This window comes from Scardinius erythrophthalmus (assembly GCF_964197995.2).
Source record: "Scardinius erythrophthalmus genome assembly, chromosome: 2".
In the NCBI taxonomy this organism is placed as follows: Eukaryota; Metazoa; Chordata; class Actinopteri; order Cypriniformes; family Leuciscidae; genus Scardinius; species Scardinius erythrophthalmus.
In genome coordinates this window covers 23,159,310-23,185,302 of record NC_138222.1, presented here as the reverse complement: position 1 = coordinate 23,185,302, position 25,993 = coordinate 23,159,310, and the positions used below count along the sequence as shown (strand labels likewise).

General features: G+C 42.3%; 1 protein-coding gene across 1 annotated transcript in view; it reads right to left on the bottom strand.

Moving 5' to 3' along the window:
* The window catches only part of LOC308704853 (B-cell scaffold protein with ankyrin repeats-like), a gene marked incomplete at both ends in the record, with an annotated part of 140,737 nt that extends 120,625 nt beyond the window's left edge, over positions 1-20,112 (bottom strand). Inside the window, 2 exons of the mRNA XM_081389456.1 lie at positions 18,424-18,819; positions 20,073-20,112. Coding sequence (XP_081245582.1) covers positions 18,424-18,819; positions 20,073-20,112 — 436 coding nt within the window. The remainder of the gene's footprint in view (positions 1-18,423; positions 18,820-20,072) is intronic.
* Between the last annotated feature and the right edge of the window lie 5,881 nt (positions 20,113-25,993).

Sequence of the window (25,993 nt, the reverse complement as noted above, 5' to 3'; positions counted from 1 at the left end):
ATCCTATTTATCCATAAAAAAACGATCACTGTCAGGCTAGATAGTAAAAGAAACCATTACAACTTATTTTACATGTAAACATCATCGATACCAAAGTATATTTGAAATGTGATCTATTTGATTTGAAATTTATCTATTTACAAATATCACAGCCTTTTTGGGGGCCATCATTTTCTTCCAGACTGTGGCTGAGAATTATTCAATTTTAAACCTCTTCCAAATTATATATAGACTATGCAATTATCAGACACAGATATTACCTGTCACTCTCACTGTCATCCTTTCTTGCCCTCTTTGCAAAAAAAGCTGTGATTTTTCCAGACTGGCTTTCATTGTTTTGAAAGATAAAATCCTTTTTTGATAGACCTGATACTTATTTTATTATAATCATATAAATTAAAAAGTAGCATTAAAAACGTAGCGTTAAGATGTGTAATAGTGTAATTTTTTACCATATAAAATTAGCAGCTAGCTAGCAACAGCTTGATTTGTGCTTTGATCTAGTTTCATCTCAGTCCAGTCTACATTTAGTCATTTAGTCCTATCAGTCTAACTTTAAACTAAATGATTTTATAGGTAATTTACTACACATTGTCATAGGCCTATTCATAATGTGGATTATTAGGCTAAATTTTACTAAACACTCTTGCTAAATGAGGTAAGCACACTTACTTTCTCATTTCAGATGTGTATGTTCTTCTAAGTAATGATTTGTTATACGCCGATTCAGACACTGACGGGCAGACCAATTGCTTTAACCATTCTTTATAATGAATCGGCTCAAAGGAGTCATTAGGTCGCGAATCGGACTTTAGCGGACGTGTTGTGTGGGAATCCTGGCTGTTAGGACATCACGAAAAATTTGTCAACACACACACAAAAAAAACACTTCAAACTGGATGGATTTTTTTTTTTTTTTTTTTGCGTTTATTTAAAGTTATGTCAGCTGCATGTGTGGAATGCTTGTCACAAGTTGTAAGAGAAGATAAGGCAACTTTTTTTGACTGCAATTCACACCCAGCGCTAATTCAGCAAAAATATTCTCCGAATGCACCACGTGAAACATGGATTCGGTCTTCCGACCATTAGGATCAGTTGATTTTGATGCGAGGGAGAGAGCAAAGACAGAACTGAAGACGGAGAGTGCTCGCGCGGGGATGGGGCGCTGTGTTTCGTTCTCTCCGTCACTCCGTCAGTAGCCTGCTTCACTCACAAAACCCAATTACAGATCAAATAAGGCTTTGGCGGGACAAAAAATCGTTTTGGCGGCCGCCAAAAACTTTTCAATGTAGGAAAAACCCTGGCAGTACGCTAGGTTGATAAGCTCTCTGTGAGCCTCCTTGGCTACAGCCTTTACAGTAGTGGAGCATTTTTAGGCCTCCTCTCGTTATAGAGAGTCTTCTTGGGCCACCACTTCCTAGAGCTCTCTCACTTTAGAGAGTCGCCATATTCAGACCGCCGTCATTGGAGCTCGGCCAAGCATTAGTGTCAAGTTGTTAAACTCTCTGTAAGCCTCCTTGATTACTGCCTTTACAGAGGGGTGAGGCTGAGGCCTCCACTCCTAAGAGCTCCGCCTGGGCAGCAGTATCAAGTTTCTAGGCACTCTTTGCACCTCCTTAATGGCAATTCTTAGCATTGGGCATAGTATACCTCCTCTCACTGTGGGGAGTTGTTATGCTAAGACCTCTGTCCTTAGAGCTCAACTAGACAGTAGTGTCAAATTGTTTTTGCTACTGCCTTTAAATGTTGCTAGGCCTTCATCCTTGGAGGCCTCCACTCCTTAGAGTGCCGCTTGAATAGCAATTCCGATTTGTAGGCTCTCTGTGAGACTCCTTGGAAGCTGTCCTGAGCGTGGAACATAGTTAGGCCTCCTCTCGCTCCCCTGAGCTCTGCCCGATATTGTGTCAAGCTGCTGGCCCTATTATGTAGCTGCCTTGACAGGCGTAGGACTTAGTGCTGAGGCCTCTGTCCCATGAGCTCAGCCAGGGGCAAAGTTGCTAGGATCTCTGTGAGCATCCTTGGCTAATGCACCAAAACCGGAGCGTTTGCTAGGCCTCCTCTCGCTGTGGAGTGTTATCCTGCTGAGGTCTCCGCTACCCAGAGCTCCACCTGGATGGCAGTCCTGAGTTGTTAGACTCTTGGAGAGCCTCCTTGGAAGCTGTCCTGAGTGTGGAATATAGTAGGGTTCCTCTCGCTTTAGAGAGTCGTCATCGACTTCATCAAAAGTCGCTTCTGAGGCCTCCATTCTTAGAGCTCGACCAGACGGTACTACTGAGTTGTTAGGCTCCCTCTTAGCCTTCTTGGTTACTGCCTGTACTATGCAGCATTGTTAGGCCTCCTCTCACTATAGAGACACTTTGTAGAGGCCTCCGCTTCTCAGAGCTCTACCTGGATAACAATATGAAGTGGCTAGGCTCTCTGTGAGTCTCCTTGCAAGCTGTCCTGGGTCTTGGACGAAGTTAGGCCTCCTCTCCATTTAGAGAGTCGTCTTACTGAGGCCTCCGCCGCTAGAGCTCGGCTAGGCAGAAGGGTAGTATGCTAGGTTGAAGGCTCTCTGGGAGCCCCCTTGGCTACTGACCCTAGTGTGCAGTGTTGCTAGGCCTCCTCTCATTGTGTGAGTTACTATACTGAGACCTACACTCTTTGAGACCTACACAGCTTTGGGTCGGTTAGACTGAGTTCTTTAGCTCTTTCTGAGCTTTCTCTGTACTGCCCTTGGGTTAGTGCGTTGCTAGGCCTCTTGTTTGAGGTCTCCACTCTTTAGGGCTTTAGGGCTGAGTGTTAGGCTCTCTGTGAGCCTCCTTGGCCGCTGGACTGAATATGAACGAAGTTAGGCTTCCTCTCCTTATAGTCATCCTGTTGAGAGCTTCGCTCTTGAGAAGCTCTGGTCTATGATCATGCTGCTGGTGTGCACCTTAGGGATGAGGACTCTTCTGAGTCCTTCAACTTAGCTCAGCCAATAGGGCACTCATCCCTTCAGCATGACAGCCTGGGTATTACGTTCCCCATAGCGACCCCAAGGGGACACAGCACGAGTTCCCTTACGAAAGAATTAGCCATGGTTCCGTGAGAATAGGGAATATGTAACCTTGGTTCCCTGAGAATAGGGAACAAGACGCTGCATCCCTTTGCCATGCTTTCTGTATTCCTGCACATATCTCCTTCAGACAAGAAGTGAATGACGTATTCCACAGGTGCCCTTTTATAGTCAAGTCAAGTCAAGTCATCCTCATTTATATAGCGCCTTTAACAATGTAGATTGTTTCAAAGCAGCTTTACAGAGATAAACGTATAATTTATGGTAACAGAGATTGTTTTGGCTTTATATCGGTTCTTTAATAAAGTTATTTTTCAGTTAAAGTTATTTTTGATTGATTCGCTTCCGTCGCAACGATCATTTGTTATTAAATTAGGGGCCGCTAAGACGACACCATTCTCTCTACACAGACTTTAAACGCGAACCTGTGAGAAACGCTGATGGCGTTCATATGCGCATTAAGAATTGGTTCTATAGTTATGTGCGTTTGAATATATGTGCGCAGGTTTGTAATTCCCTACAAACCAAGCCTAAACAAAGTACTGATCTTTCCTTATAAATTTTGATACAGAATTTTATTTTATTTTGTCACTTCGAGGTAGGTACGCAAAACGAATTTCCAGAAAACGCTTTATCTGTAGAGTGGTAAAGGGATCCTCCATAGGGAGAGACTAGTTGGCACTTCAGCACTGCGTTGTCATCGGGTCCAGGCGAAGGTCCTTCGTCAGATCTGGATACGGCCTGGATACGGCAGGCTGCGGGAAAACCTCGGGATAAACAAAGACACTAAAATTAGCGTAGATGCCATTCTTCTTATGATGTAACGAGTACATCAGGATTTATGGGAAGTGTTCCCGGTTCCGGCTGATCTAATCTATGCAGCCTAACATTGAATTATAGAAGTCTATAATGTATTATGTGAATGCTAGGTCAAAGAGATGTGTCTTTAATCTGGCTTTGAACTGACAGACTGTGTCTGCTTCCCAGACAATGGTAGGAAGACTGTTCCAAAGCTTTGGTGCTAAATAGGAAAAGGATCTACCGCCAGCAGTCGATTTTGATATTCTAGGTATTATTAACTGGCCGGAATTTTGAGATCGCAATAGACGTGAAGGACTATAATGTGTTAAGAGCTCGCTCAAGTACTGCGGAGATAAACCATTTAGTGCTTTGTAAGTAGCCAATGCAGTGTTGACAGAACCGGGCTAATATGGTCATACTTCCTGGTTCTGGTAAGAACTCGAGCTGGACCATTTTTGGGGATTTCCGTCTGGATTTTCCTACCGAAATTGAAAAGCCTCCCATTTCCACATATTTTTTCCAAAATATACAATTTTGGTGTCATTTTACAGGAAACCCTTTGCAGTTTCATAAAACAGTGCTAAAAGTGATAAACATTTAAGTATATGTTGTCTGAGCTGTAATAAAAAAATAAAATAAAAAAAGGCGCTTTTTGATTTTTTAATTTTAAATTAATTTTTGAAAGTGTATAACTCAGGCCCTGTGGGGTCTAGCAACATGCAGACAATTATGGCTGTTTCCTCTAGATGCCAGCAAACACTGGAAAAAAAATATTTTCTCTAAAATAAAAAATGAAAAAGATGTGCATATTAATCTGAAGGGAGGAATATTACCTTTTTTATGTCATTTCCAGATACCCAAATCTAAACTCTGCTCATACAGTGGTATATATGCAATGATCCAGTGTCATTTTACAGAAAACCCTTTGAAATTATATAAAACACTGCTGAATTTGATAAATATTATAGTATATGTTGTCTGTGCTATAATAAACAAACAAAACAAAATAGGCGCTTTATGATTTTGATCATTTTATTCTTTCAGAAGATACAAGACTTATCATTTTACAAATTATATGCCTAAAATCTGTGTTCTATTACAATCTAGAACAGGATCCTCATCTTCCAGATTTATATAATTCATTATATGTGCATCAGTTTTGTCACCTGTGTTGTGCATCACCTCAACATCACCAGCCAGCCTCCTGGAGATCTGATGCCAGCTGTGCCAACAGTGCCCACAGTGCCAATCTTCAATCTTCAACAGAACCTGAAACAAATAAATCACTGTTTATACATAGTTTCTGCACTGTAATAATATCCATTTCACAATATCAAAACGTAGATTTACTGAAATGACCATTTTATTCAACTTATGCAACTTTTGTGCAATCATCCTTGCAATCATCCATACAAAACGTTTGACATTTATTTTCAAATAATAGTTTATCAGATTGGTTGCTGTGCTTTCACAACTAATAATAACTCTATCAAAAATGTGTATCATGCTGTAATACAGTAACATTATACATACCAAACGCACAAGGCTCTCCACAGTGCGCGTCGTCTCCAAACTGCGCGCACTCTTCACAAAATCCTCCATTTAGCTTCAGTTCCACTTCCAAAGATCACTTTTATCAACGCCATTGATGTTTTTATCTTTCTAGATGCAATTATAGAAATCAAAACAGTTCATTCAGTTCATTCGAAAAGGTTTTTCTTACCAACGAAAGCTCACAGAAACGCGAAAATGGTCTCATTTGAAAGATAACATCCTAAGCTAAAAGGTGATATAGATTATGTGGCTGTTTGTGGCTGACTGAAGCCGTCATTGGAGCTGGAATGTGATACTTTTCTCTGTCATTCTGTTTGATTCTATTTCACTGCGCGATTCTTTTGAAGGTATTTCGATCTATGATTGTCTCAATATAATAAACTACATTGCCAAATTCCTTAGAATGCGAGCTTTCTTGTGATATATGACTTGACTGTTTTGTGAAATATATAAAAAATAAATATTTGTAGAAATATTTCTTCGCAATCATAAAGCGGAAATTTTTGCCTGGGACCAATGCATATTTAAGCTAATATTTCATTTGATATGTATCATAAAAACTAAAATGATGGCATTCTTTGTAATGTTTAGATTCTAAGCTTTCAAATGATACCATGAATTTTGTGATACCATATAAGGAAGCCTATAAAAATAACCTACGAACATCATAACGAAGATTTTCACAACCACCCAATAGAGCATTACAATAATCTAGCCTTGATGTCATGAACGCATGAACTAATTGTTCCGCATTTGTCAATGAGAGCATATGGCGTAATTTAGATACATTTTTAAGATGGAAAAATGCGGTTTTACAGATACTAGACACGTGACTTTCAAATGAAAGATTGGTATCAAAGAGCACACCCAGGTTCCTAACCGACGACGAAGACTTAACAGAGCAGCCATCAATTGTTAGACAGTATTCTAGATTATTACGTGAGGAAGTTTTTTGTCCAATAATTAGAATCTCTGTTTTTTCAGAGTTAAGTAGTAGGAAATTACTAGTCATCCAATTTTTTATATCAGCTATGCATTCCGTTAATTTTGTGAATTGGTAAGTTTCGTCTGGGCGTGAAGAAATATAGAGCTGAATATCATCGGCATAACAGTGAAAACTAATGCCATGCTTCCTAATGATATCTCCTAAGGGTAGCATGTACAGAGTGAACAGCGACAGTCCTAGTACTGAGCCTTGTGGTACGCCATACTGAACTTGTGATCGATAAGACATCTCTTCATTTACTGCTACAAACTGATAACGGTCAGATAAGTATGATTTAAACCATGCTAATGCAATTCCACTAATGCCAACATAATTTTCGAGTCTATTTAAAAGAATGTTGTGGTCGATAGTGTCAAATGCAGCACTAAGATCGAGCAACACTAATAGAGAGATACAACCACGATCGGATGATAAGAGCAAATCATTTGTGACTCTAATGAAAGCTGTCTCAGTACTATGGTACGGTCTAAATCCTGACTGGAAATCCTTGCAGATATCATTTCTTTCTAAAAAGGAACATAGTTGTGAGGATACTGCCTTTTCTAGTATCTTTGACAGAAAAGGTAGATTCGAGATTGGCCTATAATTGAAAAATTCTGTAGGATGAAGTTGCGTTTTTTTAACAAGCTGTTTAAAGCTAGGGTAGGTAATCCTGTTCAGAAACACTTTTTTTTATACTGGGTGAAATGGTCCTTCCATTCTGAGAGTAGTCAATACATTATGTGTTCAGAAAAAGGAATGAAAACTATCAGACCTCTGTACCACTGCCACTCGGTCCGAGTGTAAAGAACCAATCAGATGCCTTCAGAGCCAGGAGGAGTGTCTTAGCAGTGTCAATCAAGTTCGCGTACGCGCTGATCGCCCCTCTCTTGCACAGCGCGTGGCGTCATTCAAAATCAAGATTGCCGGTGTGCCGAGCAGCTGTGCTAATAGCGGATAAACAACCAAAACTACCAATTTCTCGAGTGGAACCTGCTCATACAACAAAGACAGGTAAACGGAAAAAGACCGATGACGATAAACAAGCCCGTCGGAGCCCATTGACTCAGTGTTAAAACTCTAGCCGCATAACATACAGATAAAATGTCACGCACTGCGCAAAGCAACAATTGAAACCTGCTAATTCACTGGCTTGTCATGTTGCTAAAATAATGTACTAGCAAACCTTATTTAGCATTACATATCGCTAGAATAATTATTTACATAGCCTACTGCAACGTTAGTTACCGTTATATTACCTTACTAGCTATTTATAACTCATAGAAAGAGTGCAACGTTATAAAGTTACATTACATGTATTGCATAATACGTAATGATTTGAGGACCAAGTTTGTAGTCAAAGTATGGGCAGGCCAGTCAATGTAGGCCTAAAGCATTTCGTCCCTACCAGTGAATGTGCCATAACTGTTTATCCGTCGTCATCGGTGACCCTGCATGTTTACTAGCCTGCGCGTTCACGGCAGGCTCCGCTGTGGGGGGAACTTTACATAACAAAATACATGTTTAACAGCTGGTAGGCCTAACGTTATATGTTATGAATCTTACACGAAATTCATCTTCATCACAGTGCAACTAATGGAAATGGCAAAACGTGTATCAATGCAACCTGTTTTTAGCTTTGCCTTATAGTTATAACTAGCTCGTTAGCGAATCAAAAAAATATATATTTTAAACTTTACCAATATCGATATGATAGCTTGATAGTGAGTAGGCTACTAAAATACATCTTATTTGTTTATATTCATAATGATAAAGTTAGATTTTTTTATTACATGTGATTCTGACATGATGCTACATGCACTGCGCTCCTTCCTCTCCGCTTGTCTCAAGTAAATAATGCGTCTTCCAGCTCAGCGGTCGGAGTCGCGCGTTCATGTGTTTTGGGGGCGTGGCTTTGGAAGGACCCCAGAAGGGAGAGGGTGGACTGAATGGAAATAATGAGCTGTCTTTAAAACAGTCGTTAGAGGTCTACATACACTCGATTTTTATACTTTCTTTTTCAGAATACTTACATTTTAATTATGTATTGATATATACATAAAGTTTAAACAAATTTGAAAAATAAGTTTTTTAGACCATTCTTACCTACCCCAGCTTTAATCATAGCCAGCTTAAAAGTTTTTGGTACATATCATAGTGACAAAGATGAATTAATGATATTAAGAAGAGGATCTGTGACCTCCAGTAGCTTAGTCGGTATAGGGTCTAACATACTGTACATGTTGTTGATTTAGATGATTTAACGAGTTTAGTAAATTCTTCCTCTCCTATAGCAATGAATTAATCAATTTTTTTCTTCAAGGAGACTACAATGTACTGCCTGATGCGATACTGTAGTAGATGACTGCATAGTTATAATTTTCTCTCCGATATTATCAATCTTGTTATTAAAGAAGTTTATAAAGTCATTACTGCTGTGCTGCTTGGAAACGTCTGGGGTTGAAGATTTATTTTTCATTAGTTTAGCCACTATTTCAAATAAATACCTAGGGTTTTGTTTATTTTCTTCTAATAGGTTTGAAAAATAAGCAGATCTAGCAGCTTTTAAGTTCTCTCTGTATGCAATCGAACTCTCTTTCCATGAAATGCGTAATACCTCTAATTTTGTTTTCTTCCAGTTGCGCTCCATTTTTCTGGCTGCTCTCTTAAGGGCCCGAGTATGCTCGTTGTACCACGGTGTTGGGCTATTTTCTTTAATCTTCTTTAAGCGCAAAGGAGCAACTGTGTCTAAAGTGCTGGAAAAGAGAGAGTTAAAAGTTTCTGTCGCAATATTTAGTTCTTCTAAGGTATCTGGGATGCTGAGATGATGAAACTGATTAGGAAGATTATTAATAAAGCAATCTTTAGTGGCAGAATAAGTCTAACATATTTGTAACACAGAGTCGACTTTGCAGCCTTGGCTAAATGAAGTTTACACAAGACTAGATAATGATCTGAGATGTCATCGCTCTGCTGTAGAATTTCAACGGCATCAACATTTATTCCATGTGATAATATTAGATCTAGAGTATGATTACGACAATGAGTAGGTCCTGACATGTGTTGTCTAACTCCAATAGAGTTCAGAATGTCTTTAAATGCCAATCCCAGTGCATCTTTTTCGCTATCTACATGTATATTAAAATCACCAACAATTAGTACTTTATCTACAGCCAGTACTAACTCTGATAGAAAATCAGCAAATTCTTTGATAAAGTCTTTATGGTGCCCTGGTGGCCTGTATACAGTAGCCAGCACAAATGTTAAACGTGATTTATCATTTACACTAGATAGTGTTACATTTAGCAACAACACTTCAAAAGAATTATATTTAAAACAAGACTTCTCAGTAATTCTAAAGATATTACTATAAATTACAGCAACACCTCCCCCTTTGCCTTTCAGACAAGGTTCATGTTTATAACAGTAATCTTGCGGGGTGGACTCATTTAAAGTAATATAATTGTCTGGTTTTAGCCAGGTTTCTGTCAAACACAGACCATCTAGGTTATAATCTATAATCATATCATTAACAATGAGTGCTTTTGAAGTAAGGGATCGAATATTCAGCAACCCGAGCTTTATCATTTGTTCATCTGTATTATATCTGTTTTTTATTTGTTGAACATCAATGAAATTTTTACCCTTGAATGGGTTTAGGAGTTTTTTGTATGTCCTAATTTGGGGAACAGACACAGTCTCTATATGATGATAGCTAGGTGAAAGAGGCTCTATGTGATGGGATTTATCTGACCTTGGTGACGTGAGACAGCTAGCAGACGGTCGAATTAGCCAGTCTGTCTGCTTCCTGACCTGAGGCCCAGATTGTCATGTTTGAGCTCTAAGACTATGTGCCATATTACTAGAGAGAAGAGCAGCACCATCCCAGGAAGGATGAATACCATCTCTTTTCAACAGGTCAGGTCTGCCCCAAAAACTTTTCCAATTGTCTATGAATTCTATATTATTTTGCAGACACCAACTCAACAGCCAGCCATTGAGTGAATACAATCTACTAACTATCTCATCACTCCGACAAACAGGAAGGGGGCCAGAGCAAGTTACAGTGCCTGACATCGTACTTGCGAGTTCACACACCTCTTTAACCCCCTGAGGTCGGCGGTATCGCCGGCGATACCAGCTCGCTTTTTTTTTATCAGTGTAAAAGAAACTCATAAATACTCTGTTGACTTTGATTTTCCATAGGAGTTTCATACATCAATCGATTCTGTTAAATGTGTATTATTTTTGTGCATACTCACAATAAAAACAAAGTGTTGTGCTTTTTTCCAAATAAAGAAAAATAAACACGAAGCGAGTTCTGCCTTCTCTCTGTCAGTGTAGTCCATTCTGAAACGCGTCCGAAAATGAACAATAACTCAGCGAATACTCAGTCAAACAGACATACAGACACACAGGCATGAAGCTTGAATTCTCTTCTTTTAAATGAAGTAATTTATATAAAAAACAAATATTCTCATCTTGTGAAATCTGTATTAAAAGAGAGCGATTCCAGTCGAGCTCATTACAGCTGATTCAAATGTAATGTGACACGCCCACGGAGAGCGCGCGCTATTCAAACGCAAATGGCTGAGGCAATCCACGGCGCAATCCTGTGAACGCCCCCATATCAGCTCGAGAAAACATAAGTTTATTCAGATCATTACTTGTTTACACCGTCTCGCAGCGCTGTGAGGAATAATAATAATGGAAAATGTCCCTCAGAAGTGCGGGTATTTCGAGGAGCAAGGATCAGACTGAGCTGAGGAATACAGTAGTAAGTTTTTTTCCCTTCTCACGTGAATCGGGTTTCTGTTTATGAATGAATGAACGGCAGAGATGCGCGCTGTTTACCACAGCTCACAAAAGACAGTTTAAATTTAAATCGCGTGTGTGAATGAATGATGATGTTTTAGCAAACTGTAATGCTATACTGAGATGAGTAAAAATCGACTGAAATATGTTTAAATAAAATGTAGGCTATTTGTATAAGCAACGTATTAAACTGCAAATTAACATTTAAATGCCCTAATATTTCATAAAGACAACGTTACAGTCATGTGTGTGTGTGTGTGTGTGTGTGTGTATGCATATATGTGTGTGTGTATATATATATTTATATATATATATATATATATATATATATATATATATATATATATATATGTGTGTGTGTGTGTGTGTGTGTGTGTGTGTGTGTGTGTGTGTGTGTGTATGAGTTCAGATGCAAAAGCCTCTAAATGCCATCTGAAATTTTCTTCTAGAATGATCATTTTTATGAAGCTTGTATATTTAAGTTAGCTATAGGTGACACCTGAATGAATGGCTCATTAAGTATGCAGGGGCATTGTCTCATCAGGTGTGAACTACTAAATATGCATGATCGTTTACGCCCCATCCGCATATTGCCTTTCCAAACTAAAAGTGTTTTGCAAAACTTAAATCAATGTATCGTTTTATGTGAATAATTAGGCAGGATGATTTTCACATCATTTTGAAGAAAAAACTCTAGAAAACTCTGTGTAATAATATATGTGAAAATGCTTTAAAAATGCCTGTAAGAATATGAAGAACGAGTTACACAAATGTTTTGTGAATTTATTTTATTTCTGAAAGTGTGAATGAATGAGCTAATGACATTTGAGTTCAAAGGACAAGGAAGTGAGCAGAGCGAGAGAAAAACGTGAAGACAACAATTGAAACGGAAAAAGTAGAGAGAGAGATAATGATGAAGAGTAAGAGGGGAAAAGAGTGTTGTCTGCTGAAAGAGAAACACTGTTAATGTTAATGTAATGCACCAGTTTAGTGAAAGTGTTCAACCAGGACTCTTATACGAAACATTAATGGTGATAGTTCTGTCTGTTTGAGTGGACTACTCAGCACAAGCAGACAGAAATAAGTTTAAGTTAGCTGCTGACTTAGTGGCTAGTGCTTTTGCATGGACTTTGCTAACAAGCTAGCGGACAGCGACCTCGACTATTAAGCCTGTGTGGAACTGCGAGACTGACGACGAACAAAGACCCCGACAGAGCCAGATAGCGTTACAGATTCGTGGACTTTGCCCAAATCGTCAGCTGCGTGAGTTTTCTCGTTAACCGTGACTCTTCTCTTCAACTGTCTTCTCTTCATCGTGAATCTTCTCGTCATATCTACCTGCTGCTGTCACCTTTGATCCTGCGCGTGTGAGGCTACATTCCCATTGAGTACAGGTACCATTCTTTTGTTTTTGCCTGCGTGGTTAAGCAGCCATTTTGTTTCAGGCTACAACATACCCAAGCAACATTCAGGCCTGCATCATTTGAGCATTTGAAGGGTATTTCAAATTAGGCTAGGTTATTGCCGGCTATTTTCTTTTCTTGGGCCCTTATGTTTTGAATATGAATTTGAATGGATTTGTGATCTGAAAAGTGATTTTGACAAGACACATTTAATTACTGACCTACTTGTTCTTAGTAAATCTTTTATACTTTTTTATAAAACAGTTGTGGGTAATGAGTATTTTGATATTGTAAAGGAACACACTGACTTTTGGGGACTTTAGCTTTTTTACCGTATCCCCCAGAGTTAGATAAGTCCATACATACCCTTTTCATCTCCGTGCGTGCCGTAACTCTGTCTGACACACCCACCGCTAGCCTAGCTTAGCACAAAGACTGGAGGTAAACGGCTCCAGCTAGCATACTGCTCCCAATAAGTGACAAAATAATGCCAACATTTTCCTATTTACATGTTGTGATTTGTGATTTGTGATTTGTATTCGCATCATGAACTACATCGACGATTGGTTGATTCTGGCTCAGTCGCATCAGTTGGCAGTTCGGTATTGAGATGTCGTTCTCGCCCACATGAAAGAGTTGGGGTTACGGCTAAACGGCAAGAAGAGCGTGATTTCTCCACTACAGAGGACCACTTTTCTAGGCATGGTGTGGGACTCAATGTTGATGCAGGCATGCCTGTCACTGGCATGTATAGAGTCTATCCTAGGGCTGTGACGGTGGCAGTTTTTTATCACTGCAGTGGTAATGGACCAACTACCGGCGGTGGTGCAGTGGTTGGAGGGTTGTTTAAAAAAAAAAAAAAATGATATGTTTATTTGAGCAAAAAAGTGTTTATTTGAGCAATTCCTTCAAAGAAACAACACACTAAAGCCTGTAAAGTATTGAAATAAATATCAGTAAATACTGGTAACTTATACTGGTAAATAATATAATAAAGTTGAATCTATTTAAAAAAAAATTAAAATAAACTTTTGTTTAATATTTACACACAAAGACGCGTGATATAGCCTACCGCCCTGCGCTTTGAGAGGGATGTGGGACACGAGCAGGAAAGAGACCATAGATCTCTTTTCTGATATCTTCATGTTTTCTACTTGTTGTAAAAGGTATGAAGAGCGAATTTTATCTTCCACAAGGGCAAGGCATTTAGGCTATGTTTGATATTGCACTGCCAGAGAAAGTGAAACTAAAATCACCCGCGCGTAAAACGTGCTTTACAAATAAACTTGACGCACCTTACCAATTACCATGTCTAATAACAAGCACAAACTGTGTAAAAAAAGAATTTGACGTACAAATAAAAATGTAGGCTATCTATCCTACAGCGTTTTTTCTACTTTACCACAGTAAAGAATATGAAAATAATAGGCCTAATTAAAAGCGAACCAAGGAAGAAACATTTATAATACCCTTCGGAAATGAGTGAGACACGAGTGAAGATTTCATGAAGAAACAAGAGATTCCATGCAGGGATGAGTCACGATTTTTGAATATTCGATTAGTTGATTTAATTATAGAATATCTAATAGGTTGTGCGATTATTCTCTAAAAAAATCTTCATGTTCTGGTGCTGATGCGGTGGTGACGCGTTCATGTAACCAGAGGGTGACGCTGCCAATAACGCACATAACAGCTGTCACAAAGAACCGGCAAAAGTAATGATTATGAATATGTCAAATATAGCAAGGATACATTTGAAATGTTTATTAATAAACTAGTGTTTTCTGTGTCAGTGTCGGGCTGCAAAGATGAAGTTGGCAATGCTGACTCGTCATCTTGGCAGTGAACGCGCCTATAGAGAGACATGCACACTTCATACGGAATACATAAGCATAGGCTAGTCGGTTTATTTTCGTTTTGTTTAAAAGAAGACAATTCAAACTTTCTATATGGAATAACTAATGGAATATTGTTAAATTTGCTGATAATCGGGTGACCAGATCACAAACCAGAAAGCCAACAAAGCTTAAATTTATGGGCTCACGCACAACTCCCTCATTCGTCATGAATCCAAACTTTTCTATGGCTGCGATGAAACATTTAATTGCTTACCTATTATTTATTTTGTAAACAAAGCTTTGTGCTTCACTCGTGTCATAATATTCATGTAAAACAGCATTTACATACAAAAAAAAATGTTTTGGCGGACCACCGCCGGTGCTACTGGATGGATGGACTTCTTCTAAGACTGAATTCAAAAATTTGAACCTGCAATAAAACAATTAAACTCACTAATCTGAAGAAGAGATCTATGGGACAGAGAGCACAACACAACTGCCCCTATCTCATCTCTTCCCCCCATGATGAGTTCCTGACCCCTCACACTATCTTCTCCCTTCCAGGTCTCATTCAGTCATGCAAAACACACAAACTTACTGTCTCCAGCTGTTTATGAGAGGTCAAAATAAACACTTCTGGTGCGAATGGTAAAGAAGTTTCATTACTGCAGCAGCAGAACAGTCAGAAAAAAGAAAACAATGCCTGTTCTTCTGATGTGGGAGATGCACCAATAAAGATCGTTGATAACATTTGTCTTTATCCCCCAAACTCAGGCGTGACCACTTGGTGCCCTTAGCGTCAATAGACGCAGCGCGAGTTCCCTTGAAAAGGAACGCCTCGGTTATGACTGTAACCTCAGTTCCCTAAAGAGGCAACGAGACGCTGTGTCACCTTGCCATATCTCCTACGTGCCTGTCAGCGACTACTTCACAATTTTACGAAGCTAGCGCGGCTCTGTTTTGGGCAGGCTTTATAGTTTCCTGGTTCATGACGTCACCCGCCTCTGACGTTCCATCACACCATTGGACTGATTTTACATGTGCTTCAATACGTCATCACGCGAAGCATTTCCTTAACGTCAATCGACGCAGCGTCTCGTTCCCTCTTAAGGGAACCGAGGTTACAGTCGTAACCGAGGCATTTTTATAGCAGTAAAATCTCTTTCATGTAGTCGTGATGTTATATTATTTCATGTTTATCAAAGTAAAACTGATTAAAGAAAAACTTAGACCTCACTTCATTGATAGTATAGGATTATGTTGATCTTTATTCTTGCACAAACAGACGCTGTATTAAGCAGTACATTAAGTATTGAATGAAAATGTCTCTGAAAAGTATGTGTATTTGACAAATATTGCATTTATTTCACTTCAGCTGTGGTAAAGTATGCATGTATGTCTCCGGTTTCAGCTCCTCCCCGCCTGCACGCAGCAACTCTCGCCGATCGGTTACATCCAGCCACAGTCGATGTCAAGCACACCTTTTGTTTTTGCTTTCTGTTTTCACAGCCTCCCCACCTAACTTAGTTAATTAATTTGTCACCATAGTTAGTCATTTGATTATTAATATAGTGCAGCTGTGGTCTAATTAGTTATCCTTGTTTGTCAGTGTATATAAGTTCCCTTGTTTCAGTGCTCCTTTGTCAGTTCTCGTTAAAGCATGTCCTGAGTTTGGTGTCAAAGACCAAACACTCTTAATCTGCCACTGTGAATAACTCAATAACTTACTCATTTACACATTGTATGCCACCTACTGGCAGTTTTAATTTCTTATTTAGAGTATCATTACATTAAAAACAAAAATAATAATTTCATATATTGGCCATAGTTTGTCCAAAATTGTAAATTCTGTTTATCTACATTTATTTTGAAGAATGTTTATCGCTTGACAGCCCTAATAATGCTGTCAATTTTGTGACTATGCAAATGTAAGTAAATGTATGTGTGGCAGAAAAAAATACATACAAAAATACCTATGAGATCACATTGTTATAATTTGGCTGCATCAGTTAGGGTTAGTGTTAGGACACAAAGCATTAAAAAAAAAACTATTTAACTCTTTACATATCTATCTATCCCTTATAGGAATATCTAGGGGTCATAGGGCTGGAGCCTATCCCAGTTTCTCTAGGCCAGAGGCAGGGGAAAGCACCCTAAACAGATGGCCAGTCCATCACAGGGCTCTCACACACAGGCAATTTTGACTCTCCAATTCACCTAACCTATATGTCTTTAGACTGTGGGGTAACCCACAATGACACAGGGAGAACATGCAAACTCCACAGAAAGAACCCCTGGCGGACCTTCTTGCTGTGAGGCAACAACACTAACCACTGGGCCATTTGTATAAGGATTCCACTGGATGATATGAAAACATGTAATGAAACAAAATCAAAAAACAAATGTGACAATTTGTATATAGGCTAATTATATGCTTATATTAACAATTTAGTCTACAAAATATAAACTTTGAATTATAAACTAATAGTTTACAAATTATTCATTTATGAATACTTTATTACTGAGTACTTTTAGTACTTTATTATACTTATTATAAAGTGTTACCCATCTTTAAATATATATTTTTTTCTTACTAACCACTGAAAACTTGCAGGTACTTTCAAGTACATTGTTAAATTTCTTTACCACCCCTGTTATCAGAGGAATTATTTTAAAATGTACATATTTACATAATTTTTCAAAATGATTTGTTGCTAGTTACTCTCAATTTTAAATGGATCTAATAATAAGAACTGCTAAAGAGAATGTTTACCTCATTGCAAAGTGACCATTTTCACAGCAAGGTAAATTACTCCCAGAGGAGGTGATCAAGATTTACATATTCAGTGATAAGTACTGAGTTTGACGCATGAGGAAGTGCACACATTTGCATATTGTTTGTCCTGTGCTGAAAAGCATCCATCAGCAAAAAGCAGCACTTCTTACCGCATCAAACTGTAAAAGAACAGTGTACGGGCACATCGCTGCATTTCTGTCATTATAATCTGAATGATGTTTAAGGCTATACAGTATTTTATGAGTAATATGGTACACAAAGCTACAGTTGAAACTAACCACTTTGTTCTTTATTAGATAGCTGTTCATTTGCGTAACTGTTTTTTAAGATGGAGCTTCAAGAAGCTGTACAGGCATTAAATGTGGTGAAACTCTTGTCTCCATTACACATGAAACACTGGTTTAAAAAAGGGTCTAAGTCTCAAAACTGATGTAGCAAATACACTATAATTGCACTCACCGCTTCTCACTCAGTGGATAATACAGTACACAGTGTTCTCATATCAACATGTGGCAAACGTTTCACTGCTGCAGAAGGGATTTCAGAAGCATTAATAACAAAACCAGTTCAGGTTTATGAATAGTAACCTCCTGAGAGATGTGTTCCACTATTGGGTAGTACTGTCAAAGTAAGGAACTGTGTGTAATACGCCCTGTAATTCATAGTCATGAAGATAGTTGAAATCCAGTGTCTGAAATTTCATACCCTAACATTCAAATTGGCTGAGCTAGACAGAAGTAAAAATGTATATTAAACAACAATGGTCTGTCTGTACTGTATATATGCCCAGTTCGCTGTATATATGCCCAGCATTACCTTTTAAGATTTACCTGTGAGATGTTTAAGGTCCTTCGAGGGAAACATTTATTCATTTACTATTAATTATTCAGAGTGACTTATGCTACTTTTTACTACAGGGAGAGTCCCCTTAGAGCAGTGGTTCTCAATCCTGGTCCTGGGGACCCACAGCTCTGCACATTTTACATGTCTCCTTTATCTGACACTCCCAGTTCAGTTCAGAGCTCTTTCCTAACGAGCTGATGATCTGAATCAGGTGTGTTAAATGAGGGAGACATACAAACTGTGCAGAGCTGTGGGTCCCCAGGACCAGGATTGAAAACCACTGCCTTAGAGCAATCTAGGCTACTGAGCAACTTCCAAAAAAAAAAAAAAAAAAACCTTCGCCTCCTCACCTTTGTGTACAATCTCTGCCACAGCCAATCGATAGTCCTGGGGGTCCTGCTCGCTGGAGATCTGGAGGCACTCCTCACCCTTCAGTGGAACTAGCTCCAGCAGAGGATCCAGGCTCTCCACCCCACACAGGAGAATTATCACACGGGTCTCCGGTCGCAATACACGAGCCAGAAAGAACCGCCGGAGCTGGCATAGCCCCTCCAGCATGCCACGTGACAGGATAAGCAGCTTACATTTGTACTCTCCCAGTCTCAGGAAGTCATCCTGGCGACTGGTCACCATAGCAATATCATAACAGCAAATACCAGTCTCAGGAATGGGGCCTATCAGGTGGAAGCGCAGGTACGATGCCCACTGCTCTGCCTCCGCCTCATAGATGATCAGGAGATCTGCCGCTAAAAACAGATGGTGTAAATAAAATATGCATCAATAGTTCTTCAATTTTGTTACAAATGTATTCTGAATTTCTAAACATTTGTGAAACATGTAATTATGTGAAATATGTAATTATTTTTGTTCCAGTTAGTGGTGCTTATGATTCAAAGCATATTACTATTGTCCTGCATACTTCTTTCAGACAAAATTTCAGCTCATAAATTCTCCCACAGGTTTGTCATACAACCATGAGTGAGGTGTCAAATATTTCAGCTTAGAGAGGAGAGATGTGCTATGGCTTTTATAACCCATGGGGAGTACAAAGTTCATAGAGACATGGGGGTTGGCTTATTTGATTCAGGCAGCCCACCGCTCTGGAAGTATCACCTGGACAACTGTCTAGCCACACCCTAGCAACATGCAAAAGCCACATCTTGGCAACAGAACTGGACAAGGGAGTTGGCTCTATTTAAATCAGGTGACCGGAACATATTTTGTTGATCCTGGAACAACATTCTTATCCAAAGATTTTGTCTTAACCCTATACCTACCCATAAACCTAAACCTAACCCTACCCTTCCCTAAAATCAGAGGGAAATGATAGGTGAATAACACTGATGTAGAAGCACCTAACCCTGGTTGTAAGTCTAAACTTGACATAAACTGTAAACTTGACCCCTCAAATCTGATTAACTGATTGGAATGTTGTTCCAGGGTCAACAAAGATGTTGATGCAGGAACATGTACTTGGTGAAATCAGGGTCACCATTGTAACCACTCAGAACACCCTAGCAACTCTCCAGTGCCAAGTGTTGGCATAGAAAGCACTACTCACTTTTTCTTTTCTTTTCTTTTTTAAATCTACTTGTCCAGTTTATTTTAAATTATCTAATTTAAATTTAGATTTTATGAAATTATTCAACTATTATTATTTATACATTTTAAGATACAGTTAAATCTATTTAAGATGTAGTTAGATTTCACAGTTTTGCTATAATACAATTTAAAGTTGTTATAACATTTTTTTTAAATATCTCCAATTAAAGCAAATCTTGTGAGTAACAGACATTTACAACATTTGATATTTTTGAAATTTCAGTAGTAAATTAACTGAACAACAAACAACTGAACAAGTTAAAGACTCAAAAACGATAAAGAAATAAGGGTAAACTTACATGTGTTGCTCATCTCTCTCTCTCTCTCTGTACCGATGTGTGCTGCTGTGTTCTATGATGGTGAGGTTGTTTGATCAAACAATGGCACCTTTGTGCACTCTGGTCAATCTCTCCACGCTCTGCTAGTTTCCGTGTCATGGAGGCACAGGTGTCTGAATGGTTTTCACATGCATGTTTATTTAAATATAGGAAGTCGAAGTTGTTAATTTCAATGTGCCATTTGTCTGTTAATGAACAGAAATTATAAAATAAACAATAAATAAAAATATTCAGTCTCCATATTTTGATACTTTATAAAGCTTTGAAAAGGTTTTAAAGAAAGTTTCAAATCATAACAATATAGTCTGGTTCCAGCTGTTCAGAGTACTAATGAATATCGAAATATACATAAGAGTTAGAATGAGTGAAGGAGAGTTAATCAGAGTGGACACAAAATCCTCTAAGCACATACCTGTGTTGCCTGGACAATCTCACAAAAAAACAGCACATGGCCAGCAAGTGACATGGAATAATCACACACAAGCAGGCAAGATAACAAAAGGAGTGATGGCATCCCCTCCTACAACACTTCAGTGTTCTCTTACGAGAGGTTCTCTCGTATTGCGTAGTTGCTTACGCTACGGGAAAGCCTTTCTTTCTCGAGATACTGAAGCCAAAAATTATCCTAATTTTTATAATCTTGTCAACGCAGTGCGGCAGCCGGCAGACCTAGGGCAAGCTTACTAGCGTGCCCATTGGCTGCCCTGCGGCAACTGCAGCAGTCTACCGCTGAGCCCTTGGCGTGACGTCACGACCAATGAACGCGCTTGGCGCGCTTAATGCGTCACAGCCCGCGAAAAGGGGTGTGGCTTAGCGTATATAAACAGGGCTCGGAGGCTGCTTCTCTGATTTCTGTCTTTTCAGCGAAGCTCTACGCATCGCTGCTCTCTGAGGAAGCCGCCGTCGAATCAAGCGACCAGCACGCCGAGGATCTCAGCCTGAGGACGCCGGCCGCCTTCGCCGCCTTCAGCTTTCCCTGCCTGCTTCGCTATCCGGCGAATATATCCTTTTACTGCTCTGTGTTGTATGTGTTTGTGTGTTCGCCCCGCGACACACTTTGCATCTAAAAGAGCGCGAGGCGTTGTTGCAAATGCCTCGCTCATCCTGTGGCTCGTGCAGAGCCGCGCTCAGCGACGGAGACCGCCACGTGATCTGCGCTCTCTGCCTGGGTTTCGACCACGCAGCCCGCGCCCTTCACGGGCGGCTGCGAACAGTGTGAGGACTTGCCGATGTCGACCCTGCGGGCTCGACTCGCCATGTTTCACGATCCTCCACCTTCTCCGGCTGCCTCTTCCGGGCCGCGTAAGAAAAAACGCCGCTCTCAAGGCCTTCCGAGCCGGTGGTTATAGCTGAGCGCTCGCCGGAGCCCCTCCCGCGAGCCTCGCTCTCTCCTTCTCCCCCGCCCTTCACCGACGCGCAGCGGCCGGCCTCTGCCCGCACTGCCGTCGCCTCAGGGGATGAAGCAGACCAGCTGGTTACTCCCCTCTGTCAAGCCGCGCAAACGGCGCCGCTCACAAGGGATGTCAGAACGGACGGTCACGGGCTATAGCTTCCTTTACGTTACAAGGAAGCTACCCCCCCCCGGATGACGCACGCCCTCTCCCCCTCTGTTCGAGCCGCGCAAGGCGCCGCTCACAAGGGATGTCAGAAGTAGACGGTCACGGGCTGGCTTCCTTTACGTTATAAGAAAGCTACCCCGCGTCTCGGTCGCGCGCGTCACTCTCCGGCCACCTCCGTTTCTCACACATTTCTCAGTCCCCTCCTAGCTCAGGCGACTAGAAATATCTATATTGCAGTAAACGAGCCTGTTATACACGCACGCCTGCAAACAAACGATGTCACAGCACATAATGACATCTTCCCGCTCTCTCTCCCTTTGTTCGAGCCGCGCAACTGCGCCGTTCTCAAGGGATATCAGAGCGGACGTCACGAGCACCGGCGAAAGGAGGAAGAGGGAGTGTTTTCGTCCCGCTTAGGCCGGACTTCCTCCAATCCTCGCATATTTCTCAGTCCCCTCTAAGTTCAGGCGGCTGGAAATACTATTATTGCAGTAAACGAGCCTGTTGTAATACACGCGCGCCTGCAAACAAACGCTCGGTCATGTGCTCGCACTGACTGGAAGCTCATGTGTGCCCCTGTGGCTCAGTGGCAGAACATTAGACTTCCGCACCAGAGACCCGTGTTCGAATCTGGCTCTGGCAGCAGAAAAACTTTTTTCTGCTTGCTTCTCCGATCTCGCGGCCAGCTTTCTTACATACAGAAAGCAAACCCGCATCTCACGGGATACATATTTCTCAGTCCCCTCTAAGTTAGGCGGCTGGAAATACTAATGCTGCAGTAAACGGGCCTGTTTTAATACACGCGCGCCTGCAAACAAACGCCGAAACACGACGCTCGGTCATATGCTCGCACTGACCGGAAGCTCATGTGTGCCCCTGTGGCTCAGTGGCAGAACATTAGGCTTCCGCACCAGAGACCCGTGTTCGAATCCGGCTCTGGCAGCAGAAAAAAACTTTTTTCTGCTTGCTTCTCCGAGCTCGCGGCCAGCTTTCTTACATACAGAAAGCAAACCCGCATCTCACGGGATACATATTTCTCAGTCCCCTCTAAGTTAGGCGGCTGGAAATACTAATGCTGCAGTAAACGGGCCTGTTTTAATACACGCGCGCCTGCAAACAAACGCCGAAACACGACGCTCGGTCATATGCTCGCACCAACTGGAAGCTCATGTGTGCCCCTGTGGCTCAGTGGCAGAATTTTACGCTTCTGCACTGGAGAACCGTGTTCAAATCCGGCTCTGGCGGCAGAAAATATTTTTTCTGCTGTCTTCTCCGAGCTCGCGGCCAGCTTTCTTACATACAGAAAGCGAACCTGCATCTCACAGGATGGTGCTTGAGTATTTATGAGCGTCTAAACATATGAGCCATCAAAGCATTTGCTCTATAACGCCGATGGTGTTACAAGTGTAGAAAATGTGCCCACTCCCATGTGCTCACTGCTACACACAAACACGGTCCCCATGGTAACGCGTTCAGAGCGCTCTCTCATAAAGCGGTCACACGCCGCTCGAGTAATAAGTGTAGTAAATGTGCCCACAACTCTGTGCTCACATCTACCTGTAACTCGCTCTGCCACTCGGTTACCCCGGGCAACAGCGGCTCAAGCCGAGGGTGTTATAAGTGTAGAAAATGTGCCCACTCCCATGTGCTCACTGCTTCACACAAACATGGTCCCCATGGTAACGCGCATAGAGCGCTCTCTCATAAAGCGGACACAAGCCGCTCGAGTACTAAGTGTAGTAAATGTGCCCACAACTTTGTGCTCACACCTACCCGCTGCTCGCTCTGCCATTCAGTTACCTCGGGTCGCACACCCTCTAAGCTCCCAAACTCTGGCCGTGTCATAAGTGTAAACTCTGCGCCCGCTCAGGTGCACGCGCACTCACTTTTAGACATTACAATCCCCACGCCGCTTTCGCGCCAGGGGTGTTTGTCAGCAAATCGCGCTCCATCCTCTGGGACCGAGCTACCGAACGCTGTACAGCCGGCCAATACTGTTTACCAGCCCCCGTGTTCGAGCACCAGCGGCGCGCACGCCGCTCCATCCTCTCTTACAGGTTCCCCAATCCCGCGCAGCGCGGCGATCTGAACCCAGAGACCATTCGACCCCTAGCTATGCATGCGGAAGCATGGGAAGCTATTCAGGGCGCGTCAGAATGGGTGCTGAGTACTATAAAACACGGCTATTCGCTTCAATTCGCTCGTCGCCCTCCGCGCTTTCTAGCACAGACGGAGACGAAAGTGAGTTCAGAAGCTGCGCACCTGCTTCAAGCCGAAATAGCGAAGCTACTGCGCAAAAGGGCTATAGAACAGGTTCATCCTTCTCTAAGCGAGTCGAGCCTTTACAGCCGCTACTTCCTCGTACCCAAGAAGGACGGAGCGTTAAGACCTATTTTAGATCTGAGACATCTGAACAAAGCCCTCATGAGACGGCCGTTCAAAATGATCACAACCAGAAAAATCCTCGCGCAGATTTGCCCAGGAGACTGGTTTATCTCTCTCGATCTAAAAGACGCATATTTTCAGATCCAGATAACTCCCCGTCACAGGCCATTCTTGAGATTCGCCTTCAACGGTCGAGTATATCAGTACACAATCTTGCCCTTCGGCCTGTCTTTGGCACCCCGTACATTACGAAATGCATGGACACGGCTCTCGCTCCCCTGAGAAAACAGGGAATGCGAATACTGAATTATCTGGACGATTGGCTTATTCTAGCGCTGTCAGAGACGGAACTTGTGTCTCACGGAACAGCGCTTCTCAGCCATCTGGAGGATCTGGGTCTCTCGGTCACTGGACCAAGAGCTCGCTATCGCCCCGTCAGTCAATTTCCTTCTTGGAATAGAACTGGACTCGGTGGCTATGACGGCCAGACTGTCGGAGCAGCGCGCGCGCCGCATCCGCCTCCTCGCCGCATCCCTCCAAATAGGCAGCCGGGTTCCGCTGAGGACATTCCAGCGTATCCTGGGGCATATTGCCTCAGCTGCAGCAGCGCTCCAGCTGGGCTTACTGCGCATGCGCCCGCTTCAACGCTGGCTGAAAGCGCGCGTGCCCCACCGAGCCTGGGCGGCCGGCGGCTTGCGAGTCAGAGTGAATCAGAGCTGCTTTTCAGCCCTGCAGCCCTGGCTGGCAGCCGAATGGTATCACACAGGAGTGACTATGGGAGTGATTTCACACCGGAAAGTTGTCTCGACAGACGCTTCCAACCTAGATTGGGGAGCGCTCTTCGAAGGCAGACCGGTCTATGGCCGCTGGTCAGACCAGGAGAATCTCCTACACATAAACTGTCTAGAGATGCTCGCGGTCGAGAAAGCTCTCAAACACTTCCTCCCATTCCTCCACGGTCACCATGTTCTAGTCCGCACGGACAATACATCGGTAGTGGCCTATGTGAATCGCCAGGGCGGTGTCAGATCAGACGCTCTGCACCCTGGCGGAACGCCTCCTCGTGTGGGCTCAGCACTCTCTGCGCTCGCTGAGAGAGCCGCGCATGTGCCTGGCCACCTGAACGAGGGCCCCGACAGACTGTCCAGGGACAGCGTTCCCCCTGGGGAGTGGTCTCAACACCCCCAAACAGTCCAGTCACTGTGGCGCCGTTTCGGCAAAGCGAAAGTCGACCTTTTTGCGTCAAAAGACAACGCTCATTGCCCAGAGTTCTTCTCGAAGAACGAGGACGCGCTGGCCCAGACCCGGCCCAGCGGCCCGCTGTATGCTTTTCCCCCGGTCTCTCTGCTGCCTCAGGTCATCAAGAGAATCAGGGAAGCGCGCCACACAGTGCTCCTCTTAGCCCCATACTGGGAGAACCAAGCTTGGTTCCCGGATCTAATACAGCTGGCAGACTCAGCCCCCTGGCCGATACCGGTGAAGAGAGACCTTTTCTCTCAAGCCCGCGGCTCGATATGGCATCCCCATCCAGAGCGCTGTCTCTGCATGCGTGGAGCCTCAACGATTACACGCTGATCTGCCAGACGGGGTCATGAACACGATCATACAATCTAGAGCCCCCTCTACGAGGCGGCTCTACATGTCGAAATGGTCAGTGTTTAACAGATGGTGCACTGCTAAGGGGCTCGATCCACAGACATGTGGGGTATCGCGAGTACTGTGTTTCCTTCAAGAGTTACTGGACGCGGGCAGGTCCCCCTCCACGCTCAAAGTCTATGTCACGGCCATTTCAGCGCTCTCTGTTCAGAGCTGGGCCGCGCATTAGGAAGGAACGAGTTCGTCATCCGCTTCCTTAGAGGAGCCAGGAGGATGAACCCCCCGCGACCCCCCTCGGTTCCTATGTGGGATCTTTCACTGGTCTTGGAGGCCCTGAAAGCGCATCCCTTCGAACCCTTGGAAACTGTGGATATGAAATACCTCACGCTCAAAACCGTTTTTCTGATAGCACTGTCTTCAGTCAAACGAGTGGTGGAACA